Source organism: Dendropsophus ebraccatus, chromosome 8, assembly GCF_027789765.1.
Source record: "Dendropsophus ebraccatus isolate aDenEbr1 chromosome 8, aDenEbr1.pat, whole genome shotgun sequence".
Lineage (NCBI taxonomy): Eukaryota > Metazoa > Chordata > Amphibia > Anura > Hylidae > Dendropsophus > Dendropsophus ebraccatus.
In genome coordinates, this window is record NC_091461.1 from 54,188,382 (window position 1) to 54,201,455 (window position 13,074).

General features: G+C 42.2%; 1 protein-coding gene across 1 annotated transcript in view; it reads left to right on the forward strand.

Annotated features, from left to right (window-relative positions):
* Positions 1-13,074, forward strand: part of NOC3L (NOC3 like DNA replication regulator) — a 44,474-nt gene that overhangs the window by 30,949 nt on the left and 451 nt on the right. The window contains exons 16-20 of the mRNA XM_069980390.1: positions 489-560; positions 3,405-3,586; positions 7,490-7,618; positions 10,235-10,332; positions 12,206-12,290. Coding sequence (XP_069836491.1) covers positions 489-560; positions 3,405-3,586; positions 7,490-7,618; positions 10,235-10,332; positions 12,206-12,290 — 566 coding nt within the window. The remainder of the gene's footprint in view (positions 1-488; positions 561-3,404; positions 3,587-7,489; positions 7,619-10,234; positions 10,333-12,205; positions 12,291-13,074) is intronic.

Below are 13,074 nucleotides of genomic sequence, written 5' to 3' on the forward strand. Positions count from 1 at the left end.
CGTCAGATGCACAGGAAGACAAAATGTATTAGTAAGCTGACTAAATTCATATTTCTAAAACATTTCTTTATATTACCCATGATACCGACAACCCCTTTAAACATAGGCTATTAGAAGCCGAATTTGCTTATGATGTACTTATTATTGCTATCACCAGTGAGTGATAGGGGATGTGAAGGAGGTGATCTACTGAAATCCTTGATCCTACGCTTTAGACTTGGGTATCAGGTCTCACCTGTAACAAGGTCCCAAGATATACCAAGGCAGACGTATCCTAGTGTGATGGGACTTTAGTTTCCCAGCAGCTGGAGCGCCAGAGATAAAAGACCGCTAATAAAAGATCATCTCCCCTAAAGACTTAATCATTTGTTGACAATTCTTTATTAATGGGAGTTATTCCCTAGCATAGGTTTATACCATTTTTTTGGTGCATTACAATCATTCCCACTACTGACCTGATGATATATTTAATCTATTTTTTTTAACAGGTGATGTCCTCAATATTGACCCCTTAAATTTCTACAACCACCTTTACAAAACACTATTTGGACTAAGTGCAGGTAACTCATCATTATTATTGTTGCATTGTAACCTAGATGACTCCTTGTGCTTATTTGTCCTTCAGAGCAGCGAGTCGTGTCCTCAGTCCATCAGTTGTAATGTGATGGTCTAATGACAGGGTAAAGAGTCACTTTGTATTTGGATTCTGACCTTATATGTATTGCTGCATAGACAATTGCCGGGCCTGGTTAAGCCATGTATCGTAAATCTCTATATGCCTTGACAGAACATGAGGTCATCGGCAGAGGCTCCGATAAGCTGTCTGGACAGGGCAGTAACACAGAGGGTGAAGAGTTGTGCGTATATGACATATAACCTCAGAAAAATGATTCTTGGCAGAAGCTGTAGAGGAAATTTAGAGAACATACAAGAGCATCTGACGTCTTAAGTTAGAGCTAGATTATCATAAATACATCAAAATATTATTAGCAGAAACATAGCAGAGCCGCTTTGTAGAGCACAGCACACGATGTTGACTGCACTTATTCTGCCTATATACTTAGACAGCCATTTATTTTTCATTTTTTTTAATGGTGGCATTGCATGTTATCTTGTGATGTACTTCAATATATGAGATTCCCACTGATCACAAGGTCACTGGGCCCCCGAGTGAATAGAGAGAGAGCATGCATGCTCAACCATTGCTCCCTTAACCTTCTATGGGACATACACAAGGCTTTACACGTGAGCTTGTAGAATGGGGTGCATGGCTCAGAAGACAGATTATACCATATGGAGAGTACACAGTGGCTTGTGACCATTACACAAATTACCTAACTCATCTGCTTCTGTGGCCTTTGGCTTCCTAACTACCTCCGGTGGCTGCAAATAAGATAAAGAGGGCCAGGAAGCATTTGGGGAACATGGTACTATGAGCCCCAGTTTTGTCATAATGTTAGTAAGCGAGTTGATACTCTAAACTTAGTTTATATTTTAAAGAGGCATTGGCATGACCCTTTGTGATTGTTTGGCAAATTCTTAAACCATCAAGTTTATACTCCCTAAGACTTTATATCCAAAAAAAGTGCCTCGTCTGTCCTCAGGTTTTATGTCGTATTAGAACTTGGCTCCATTCACTTCAATAGAACTGAGGATCAGTACCACACACAATTTTAAAGACAAGACTGGTTCTGTTTCTAGAAGTAAGAAGCTATGTAGACACAATCCTAGATAACCTTTAAGATAGACTTCCATAGCTTAGCTTACCTGCCAGTCTGTGTTTGAGCACTGTTATAGATATTGATGGGAGAGAGAACCCAATGCATTATGGTCTTCTGGCCAAACACCAACTAATGCACGAACTAGGCTAAAGGGGCCTTGTCCTGGTCACCATCTCCCTTGTCTGTATCTGATCTTACACCCCTGTGCATTTTACTCTTCCGACCTTCGGCTGTGATAACGCAGCCCCATAAACAGGTCAGCCTGCTTTCTAGAGCTCTGTCCTAGAAGTCTGTGCTTTCTTCTCCCGTGTGCACAGTTTCTTGGCATATTTATCTGGGATTTCCCATTTGCTCAGCCTGGTTACTTTAACTCAAGATCCCTTGGACGCCAAAGGAATATAGCAGAGTCGTTTCTCATGACCTTTCCCTTCAGTAAAATCCCACAAGTCATGGTTATATCCTCTCCATACCCTTTGTGTGTGTGTCTGCGGACGTACATCTAATGCTGTGAATCTTGTCCAGGGTACTGCGTGTCACATCTGTACAGCGATAACATAAAGGAAGCAAGACATGTGCTGTTCTGCTGAGCTCCTCCGTCCTTCACTAGTGCCGACTGTAATAAAAGTTGTATAATACTGTGTCCGAGGAGGCCGCAGCATTACAACACTGCCCGTATTGTTCCCCAGAACAGAATGTACTGTGTTTACATTCAGGAGGGAGACACTGAAGAAGTAACATTGTAAAACCTGTCTGGGACTTCTCTGCTTAATGATGGCTATGTTCTGTGTGATCCAACCTTTATAGATACAGGGATAGAGAGTTCTGCTTCTATATGTATATCTTTGATATTGTCAGATATTATAACGCAGGTATGCCTATTTCCATCATAACAGAATTCCTTCTTATTCTTTTACATAAAATGCCTCTTATAGCTGCTGTAACGTTCCTATAATAACCGGCAGAGCAGTCTTCACCCTGCTGTAAGTTGCTCTTACCCCATCCAGTTAGTTTTTCAATGTGAGGTTTAGCTTAGCTGAGCAAGAGACTTGTTACATATACATTATATTGTAATGTGGTTTAAGCTTCAGACCAGGATCTTGGGTTTTTATATGAAATTATATTGTAATTATTTTCTGAGTGGTTCCATATGTGAGGTTGTGGAAAGACCACACAAAACTAAGATAGGCATCTGTTACCCCCACGTGTGAGGAACCATTAAAGATGCAGGTGTACATGACTGGAGGCTGGGCAACCTGTGTAGCTCTTACAGGACATTACAGTGCTGGGAAGCTGTGTAATACAATGCTGCACAGTACTCAGTCTCCATAATAACTGGGATACAGAGTTTCTTCTGCCAGCTGCTTGTGCCATGTTGGGAATGTTGTTTTCTCTAGTACTGAATATGTGATGCCAGCATAGGGCGCCATTGTGAAAGTGATGGTAGATGGTAGACTTTCTGCATTATCAGATGCCAGACTATAGGATTTCAGTGTATTTGCTATGAAGGTTACTTATAGGTTGGAAAGAAGTGTCCAAAATGCTAGCAAAACATGTATCACGTTCTGTCACATCCGCGCACATCGCATGAGTTGTCGGGTGATAGAACTGTGATTTTAATTAGATTTAATCCTTTTGTGGTGTGTCGTGTCCAGTCCTATATGAATTCCCATCCTCTGCTTTCAGGATCTACAAATGATGATACAGTGATTGCCCTTCAGTGTCTGGAAGTGATGCTCACCAAGCGTAGGAAGCAAGTGTCCCCACAGAGAGCACTGGCTTTTATAAAGAGGCTTTCTACATTGGCGCTGCACGTCCTGCCCAATTCATCCATTGGCATCCTGTCCACCAACAGAGGACTCCTGCAGGTAAGTCAGTCTGAGCAGGTTGTGATGTCTATGCTGACTCTTTGTAATGTTGGCTTTACCATATAAATGTGCACATGATATTTTTTAGGAATTCATTTTTGCGTCCTTATAAGAGAGTCTCTATTCACCACTTGCAGTGCTATGTGATAGGCAGGGAATTGACATACAGTATAGTAAGCTCAGAGGAAGCATTTGTACATAAAGGAGCCATTACCACAACCAAGCCCTTAAAGAAGCTCCTGTCTGCTTTGTATTTTGTTTAGAACTTCTCACTCACATACTGTACCTCCATCCTCCACATCTCCTATGCAGTAGGGACATATCAGCAGGATAGATTGGTCTGACCTGCTGATACTTTCCCTTTAATCAGCACAAATGGACTGATTCCTTCCCTGAATGTGTCTGGACTCAATGTGTCGGCTACAATTCATGTCCTAAACTGCTGACACTGTTCTATAACTTCAAGGAGACACATGGTAGCTTTCATATATCTATCTGTGCTTCCAGAATGTAGAAAAAAGAGGCTTTCTCAAGCTCCTAAAATGTTGAAAACTGGAATGTATCCTTGCTCCCTCTCCCTTAAAGGGAACCAATCACCGGAAAAACGCATATAGAGCTTTTGAAATGTGCTGTTAGAGCACACAGCACACTTGCCACACGTGTTTCCATAGCCTCCGTGCCTTCCCCGTGTAAGCCGCAAAGTAACTTTATAAAACTGGCGCCCTGTATGCTAATTACCTGAGGTAGTCCAGAGAAACATATATATGTAGATCAGCTCACCCCAGATAATTAATGGCGCATGCAGGTACACGAGTCTCCGGGTTTGGAGTGGAGCACGTGGAAATATATGCGGGCCGTGTCCCGTATCGGCAAATCCAACGCACTATCCTAAGGAGCTGTGGAAAATCTCTTTCTACGTTGGATTTACCTGAGGTAGTCGCCTGGGCGGTGTTCGGCTAGCAGGTAGTCACGGTCCCCTGGGCGTTCTACCGCTGTAATCACGCCCCTCTGGGCATGATTCAAATGGCCAAGTAGCTGTGACATTCTGATGCCGGACGCCACCGCACATGCGCAGTGCAGCCGCTTCCATTCCGGCGGTACTGCGCCTGTGCAGAATAGCCTGTTAGCCGGAGTTCGAGGCTATTCTGCACAGGCGCAGTCCAACCGGAATGAAAGCGGCTGCACTGCGCATGTGCGGCGGCGTCCGGCATCAGTACGTAAGCACGCGGACGTTGGGCACGGCGCGCTCCCGAGTGACGCCACAGCCACTCTGCCATTTGAATCACGCCCAGAGGGGCGTGATTACAGCGGAAGAACGCCCAGGGGACCGTGACTACCTGCTAGCCGAACACCGCCCAGGTGACTACCTCAGGTAATTAGCATACAGGGCGCCAGTTTTATAAAGTTACTTTGCGGCTTACACGGGGAAGGCACGGAGGCTATGGAAACACGTGTGGCAAGTGTGCTGTGTGCTCTAACAGCACATTTCAAAAGCTCTATATGCATTTTTCCAGTGATTGGTTCCCTTTAATGGACTCTCCTTGATTGACAGGGCTTAGGGTGCCTTTACACAAACAGATATATCAGACAGATTTTTTTGAAGCCAAAGCCAGGAACAGACTATAAACGATTCCTGGCTTTGGCTTCAAAAGTAACCCTTAGCTTCCATCTGACTGTTACTTAAGCTGTGACTAGGATGGGCGGGGGAGCAAGGAAGCATTACAGCTTGCTGCACTTCGGGAACATGGGAAAGCATCTCTGACTCCTGATTCTTACTGAAGAATTAAAGCATTGTCTCCTTGACCTAATAGCTAAGGCCTGATTCAAACGTCCATAAAATCTGCTGGCAAACTATGGACCAATTCATTTGAATTCATTCAAACGTCTATGAATAGGCCCGTACATTACAGTAAACTACGGATGCACATCCATAGTGCTGTCCGTAGCTGCAGGTCTGCTATTGCGGACAGCACTGCAGACATGTGAATGTAACCCTGTCAAGGAGGCGTTTCTTTCCCTACTTACATTACATGTCTATGCTGAATGTTATAATCAGGTAGCGGCTAATGTAGGACTTAGAGTTGTCACAGGAATGCTGATTTTAGAGAGAACGCTGGCGGTAGGCACAATGTGCAGCCATGCTGGAAGTGAGCTGTTTTGTGAGTAGTAATAAAAAAAGGAAACGTTTGACTCTCTTGGGAAGATGCTAAATAGGGGATGAAAAATGCTAAATTTGCTTTAATGTGTGCGTCTTCTCTGAAGTCATAACAGGGACTCACAAATATTCCCATCAGCTGGGGGGATGCAAAACAAGTGCTCCATCCTGATGCATTATGCAGATGAATATGTACCACAAATGCAAATTGAGCTCTCTTTCCCATATTCTCCAGGGGTGGAGCCGCTGCCCGTCCCTGGTGTACTAGTGTAAACAGGCCTCTTACGTCCTGGTGTTTTCATCTTTCTGTGAATTAAAATGAAAACAATGTAGAAATATAATATCCCAGAAGACGCCATCACTTCTCATTACAAGCTGACTGCATAGCGTGCCCCAATGTCATTATCCGGCTGACCTTCTGTTGGGAAACCAGTGACCATAATACACAGGGGGAGCGTTATCACAAATGTCTGACACCATGGCTGGCCTTGTTATCCCTAGCAACCAATCACAGCTAGACTCTTATTTCTTAACTACTTCTGGTAAAGTGACTCGACAAGGACGTTCCTGAACTAGAGATGAGTGTGAGTCAAGCTCCAGTCAGAGATCTGAAGAAGTTGGAAGTAGCCCTAGGGAGTTCTGGAAAAAATGGTTACAGTCTATGGCTCTATCCTTGTTTTCCAGGACTCCTTAGAGCCACATTCAGCAACTTCAGCCACCAGTATTCAAATGCTGAGCAGTCTGCTGCATGTTTGAGTTGCGCCAATCTCTATCTTAATGTCCTTGCAAAGTCTGTAGGAGAAGAGAGCTGTATTTCAGAGACAGGTGGACTCTCTGGAGAAAAGACAGATGTTTTATCTCTGGCTTCCTGATAGCTGTATACACAGCACTCCCTGAGGGTACTTTTACACATACAGATAAATCGCTTAAGCATTCGTTTAGCGAATTACAATTGATGATTTTTTTTTTAACAATAGCCATTTAGACGAGAAGATAAATTGCTACGAAAAGTCATTAATACAATCATAATTACGATCGGAAATATGATAGCAATTGCGTACATGTCTGTATACTGTGACCAATAAGTGAGACAGCCTAAAAATGCAATCAACAACATTTGCGCGACAATTGGCCCATGGAAAAGGCCCTGGGGACAGGTGATTATGACTTCTTTATGTTCCCCCATCCCCAGTCTGGAATAATTTTTTGGCCTGGTGCCGGACTTCCCCTTTAAGGCCGTGCGCTGATCACATTTCCCTATACATTAAAGGTATACGTCTGCAGTTTATTCAGAAGGGTTGTGGATGTGTACTGTGTGGGGAACGCCCGATGGGCCCATTGAGTTTAAGGAATCAATGTAGTTATTGGCGACTATGTCCAGTCTAGATGTATGCATTCAATCTGTGTGTCTCAAAGCACAGCACTCCACACTATTAACATATATGTTTGAAAAGTAGACTGAACATAGTAATTAATTGACTACATTGATCTATTAAACTCAACAGACTCTAAAAGAGGACAACCTCTTGTGACAGATTGCCAACATATAACACGAGCAAATGGGAGAAAACGTGAGGTACACATAACATAGTAACTGTACACATACAGTAGTTCAGTAGGTAGCTATAAGGTCTCTATCCAGGAGCTTTTCTGATATGCCTGCCAAATGTTACAGCATACTGTAATACATCAGAATACAGGAAATCTGATCATTTCCTTATTTTCTCTCGGTTTCTTTGTTATTTCAGACATTTCCAAAGACTGACATTCTGCTTGACAATGAATCTCAAGGCAGCGGACTCTATCTACCTGAGCTAGATGAGCCTGAGTATTGTAATGCCCAGAATACTGCCTTGTGGGAGCTTCACACCTTACAGGTAATACCAGTAAAGCTGTTTATGAATGTCAGCTTGGTATACAAAGTAACATTACCTAAATCTGTTTAAATGCTAAAATTTCACCTTCCAGGAAGTAAAAGAAGAAAAAATAGCAGTTCCTTTAAAGAGAGCTACTTTCTTGCAAAAACCGCTCCCCCAACTGTCTCCAGGTTGTGTGCAGTATTACAGTTAACTTTATTCACTTTAGTGGAACGAATATGCAAAATCGCACCCAAACCCAGGACAGGAGTGGTGCTGTTTTTGGAGGAAAGCAACTATATTTTGCTAGGCCTGCATGTCCCCTTTAATACTAGGTACAATCAGCCATTCTTGGCCTCATAGATTTACTGTTATCAGAGCGTGCACCATGTTGATGAATCTGATGGTACGTGTCTCCCAGTGCCGCATACATTTGTAAGTTAATTTATGAAGTTATCAAGGCCTGATTTATTAGGACTTGTGCACTGTTAGATGGGATTGGTATGTGGAGCTGTCAGTGTTGTGTGAAAGCTGTGACCCTGTAAGGAATCAGTGTGGAGATGTCCAAAACCATTACTAAGAAGTCATTTTTATCTCTTATCCTCCAGTTTTATATAGAGTTTCAAATATATTTTGATGAAACTTGTAGATAAGAGACTTTACAATGTGAGAATGAGATGTGTAGCTATCCCGGTCCAGGAACATTCTAGGTGCCAAGACAGTCGGCCATATATACTTAGCGCTATTATGTATACTGGGGTTCCTGGGCAAGTCTAGTGTTACTGAAGATTTGATAAAGAATGATGAAAGGAGTTGTCCATGTGAACAGTGTGGCAAAATGCCGCTTTACACTGGGCGACGTAGTTGCTGAGGCAGCCACCTGATACCCAACAAGTATCGTGCACGAGTCCCCCGGACACATGGTCATCAGCAATGCATTGTGACCACTTTACTGCAGCTGTTTCTTATATTGAAGGTTATCCCGTGCAATCATTTAAGGATATCAGAGTACAGTGGTCCCTCAAGATACAATGGTGGTGCTGGAACTAAATAATATTGTATGTTGAAACTTGTATCTTGAGACCAAAACTATATGGAAAATTAGTAATAGGGTTTGACTCCCCAAAAATATCTCAAAGCAAAAAAAATTAAGATTTATAGACAAAATAATAAAGTAACTAGTATACAGTAAAGTGTAAATCGTACCTGTCGCTACAAATAACTTCTGACAGCAACGTTGGGTCTCATCAGCTCTGGTCAGAAGATATAGGCGTGGAGAGATCGTTGCAGCATGATCCACTCCATAGCCGACTGCTCATTCCATCAATATTTTCTCATAGAAGTCTATGAAAAATTATTGACAGAATAAGCGGCCGGACAGTTTTCTACGGCTAGATCTTCTGATCAGGGCAGGTCTCAGCAGACCCGCTTTGATCAATAACTTTTAACGTGTCTGATAAGATGTCAAAAGTTAAGTCCGGAAAAATAACATAAACAGCTACCGGAAGCTGTAAATCACTTTCTATCTAGAGGACGGGAGCTTTTTCAGGGTCCTGTACAGTTCACAGGTTCCCAGAAAAATATGAAATCACCCGGTACCAAAAGCTTACCCCGGCACATGTAAAGAGCAGAATAGAACATGTAGTACTGCACTCTGCTGTAGATAGGCGCTACTAGACAACTGATCACTGCATGCACTTCAGTTATACTGGGGTTTTGTTAATGAAACATCTATTTTTATTAATCTGGTCATTCACACTTATTGCAGATTCGGACTGTTTGGTCTCTAGTTAGTTACGAGTTTCAAAAGACTGGAATAGCCACATATTTATATATATTACATATATAAGAGAAGGAAAACCTTTTGCCAAGGGGTGCCTCCCAGTGGGGAGATCACCAAACCACCCTGATACTTAGCCTCTTAAGTCCCACTTGTTGGTTGCAAGTATTGGAACATATATAGGGAAATACCAGAGTGGCCTCTTTTGCATCAAAGTCTAATTCAGTTGTGAGTATTGCAACATGACAAGGAAAATACCAAAGCCAGGCATACGTCCACACACAGCTGTTTCGGGGTATTTGCCCCTCGTCAGTATGGAGCAGGATTCTGGTTAATGGGGCAATGAATAGAGATGAGCGAACCTCGAGCATGCTCGAGTCGATCCGAACCCGAACTTTTGATTAGCGGTGGCTGCTGAAGTTGGATAAAGCTCTAAAGCTATGTGGAAAACATGGATATAGGGGACAATGTATCAAATGAGACTCTTGAGTAAGTACGTCATTTAATTTTTTTTTTCACTAATCTCCCTGAGCTCAGTGATTTCTGTGTTTTGTCTGGTCTCTAGTTACAATAATTTAGGAAATATATGCTGAAACTATGCTAACCTGTGGCCATTTTAACTTGAGGGATCACTGTATTGTGTATATGGTTATTCTGTAATATGTTTTTGGACTTTGTAGTATACTTTGTTTTTCTAGCTTATTGCTAAATAGTGTTCTTTATAAGGGCTGACAGTATAAGATGGATACCTATATCTTTAGGAATTGCTATTCTCACCCAAAGCACTACTGATCAGTATGTGTGTGTATATACAGTATAATCTTCAAATTTTCATTGCATATTTCATACTCTTTCAGAGACATTATCACCCTGTTGTCCAGGTTTTTGCTGCTCACCTGTGTGCTGGTGCACCCTCTGAAGGCTCAGCAGCGCTTGTTGCTTCTTTAAGCCGAAGGTATGTCCATTATTAATGTGCTGGTAAAGGGATGTTTGCTATGGAAACCCAACCTTAGTGTTAGTAGGCACAACATTCTGCATATTTAGCCAGTGACTCTCTTCCCATAATTGACACCCTTTGAAGTGGGACTCAGTGTTGTCTGACAATTAGAGATGAGCGATCCTGGTTCAGGTTCGAGTTCATCCGAACCAGAACGTTCGGCATTTGATTAGCGGTGGCTGCTGAACTTTGATAAAGCTCTAAGGCTGATTTCCTCAGATAGGTTATCATTATTTAAGGCAGGATAACCTCTATTAAACCTTCCAATACTGGAAGTGTTACTGGACCATTAAACGGTGAGATATTGAAAGATATAAGCTGTGTTTATTTGAAGGGGTTATGGAACTGAACTTAAAAAAAGTGAAAAGGAAATGGACTTCAGTCTCATGGGATCCTGTGTGCTGTAGGTTTTCAGTAAGAGTGTTGGATGTGTAGATGTAATGGAAATGTTCTTGATATATTTATAATATCTGAGTACAAATCTTCTCCATCTGTAAGACTAGTCAGTGAAGAACTGGATATAGTCATTCCAGCAGTAGTGCAGGGACTATAGGACTGGCTACCTACTTACAGTAATATAGGATGATTGGAAGTCAACACATAGCTAAAACTAAGGCCAGTTGTATGGGAGGCGGGTAACCAAGCTGCCATAGGAGGAGAAAAGTGAGCCACATAAACACAGGAAGGATAGACAGACTCCATGCAAATGTTGTTCTGTTATATTTGCTCTCATATGTCACGATTAAAGTCAATAAGTATCATGTGTGTCTTTTTCATGGCTATGGACATCTTTGAATGCATTTGTATGTTTCTAGCATTGTATTTATCATGGTACAAAAACACTTTCTCTATAGGTTTTTATTTATACCAATAGCAGGACGCACTAGAAGCTTTAGAACAGAAAGTCAGGTCCACCATAAGCAGCTAATCAGAATACACATTATCAGTCTCTCTCACCAAAGGTCAGGTCAGCATTGATGCGATCAGATCAGCTAAGAAGTTGGCTCAGGAGAGAAGGTAAAGGTTCCATTTACACAGAGCAAAACTGGCGGAAATCTCTGCCGCAGAGTCCTGCCAGCTTCCCTGTCATAATGACAGTCTATGGAAAGCTCGCACGCCTCCCCTCTCCGCGCTGAAGAATGGACATCAGCACGGAGAGAGGAGGCGCGCAAGCCTCCCGTAGACTGTCATTAGGACAGTAAGGCTGTCAAGATTCAGAATTCTGCCAGTTTTGCTCCATGTGAACGGAGCTAAAAGCTGATAAGAAGCTCTATTGTAAAAGCATGAATAAAAAATTTAGAGGTGTCCAAAGCCATTGAAGGGGTTATCGAGGGTTGGAAAAAAAGCACAGCAACTTTCTTGCAAAAACAGCACCACCCCTTCCCCAGGATGTGTGTTGTATTGCAATTCAGCTCTGTTCACTTCAACTAAGGGTATAAACCCACACGCCGTATAAGCAGCGTATTTACTGCTGCGATACGCAGCAAAAACGCAGCAGATTATATCTAAATAACTGAACACAGCATCAAATCTGTACCAACAAATTTGCTGCGTATTTGTTGCGTATCTGCTGTGTATACGGTGTGTGGGTTTGTACCCTAAGGGTGCGTTTACACAGAGATTTGACAGATTTTGGAAGCCAAAGCCAGGAATGGATTTGAAAAGAGGATAGATCCCAGTCTTTCCTTTATGACCTGATCCCTGTTTATAGTCTGTTCCTGGTTTTGGCTTCAAAGATCTGTCGGATAAATCTGTCTGTGTAAACGCACCATTAGACAGTATTAAAGCATAATTGTGCACAATAGAAGCTTACCGTTATGTTATTTTGCAGATCTGCTGTGGAATTATTTAGTGATTACTCTATGAATGAAATGAACTTCAATCCACAAGTTCCTGAAACTGTTCCGAAGATTAAGGTATTCCTCACATGTCCACAATGTATTGAACCTCAGAGGAAGTGTTGTCCATAGGAACCAATACATTGATTTTCATATCAACTACCACATGTTATGGTAGTTATTGCATTATATACTTAAATACACTCCATTGAGGTTTTTTTTAAGAACAGTTACACTACAACTTTATGTAGCACTACAGGATGTAGTAACAGCTGTAGTCTATAAGCTTGCTTGCAACTCGGTGGCCCAGATTTCTCAAGCTGTCTGAACCTTGCTCTGTTTGGTTTCTCCCAAAGCAACCGCTCACAGCTTGTGTATTATAACTTAACAATGAAACCTGAGATGTGGGAGAAACCATACAGTGTGATTTTCAGGCAGCGTGATGAATCTGATAAATCTGGGCCTGTGTATTGCTTTGTACTGCAGTTGTAGCTCAAATAATCTTGTAGTGCTACAAAAAGTTGGAGTGTAGACTATGCCTAAATAGAGGTGAGTGAATTTACAGTACAAATGAAGCAAACTGCTTTATTAGCTCAGCAATCTACTTATCAGCGGGCTGCCTTTGAAGTCCATGCCGCTCCACCCCGGGTGCTTGGAAAAGCTGGACCCAGTCCTGGGAGAAGTTTTTCTAGGACTGGATCCAGCTTTTCCAGGCACGTGGGGTGGAGCAGCATGGCTGATAAGTAGATTAGCGAGCTAATAAAGCATAATGGAGAACAATGAAGAAAGTGTCATCAGCGGAGAGGCCAAACTGTTTGGCTTCAGCAATGTGAAAAGAAAAATTACCAAATGTTTAACATTT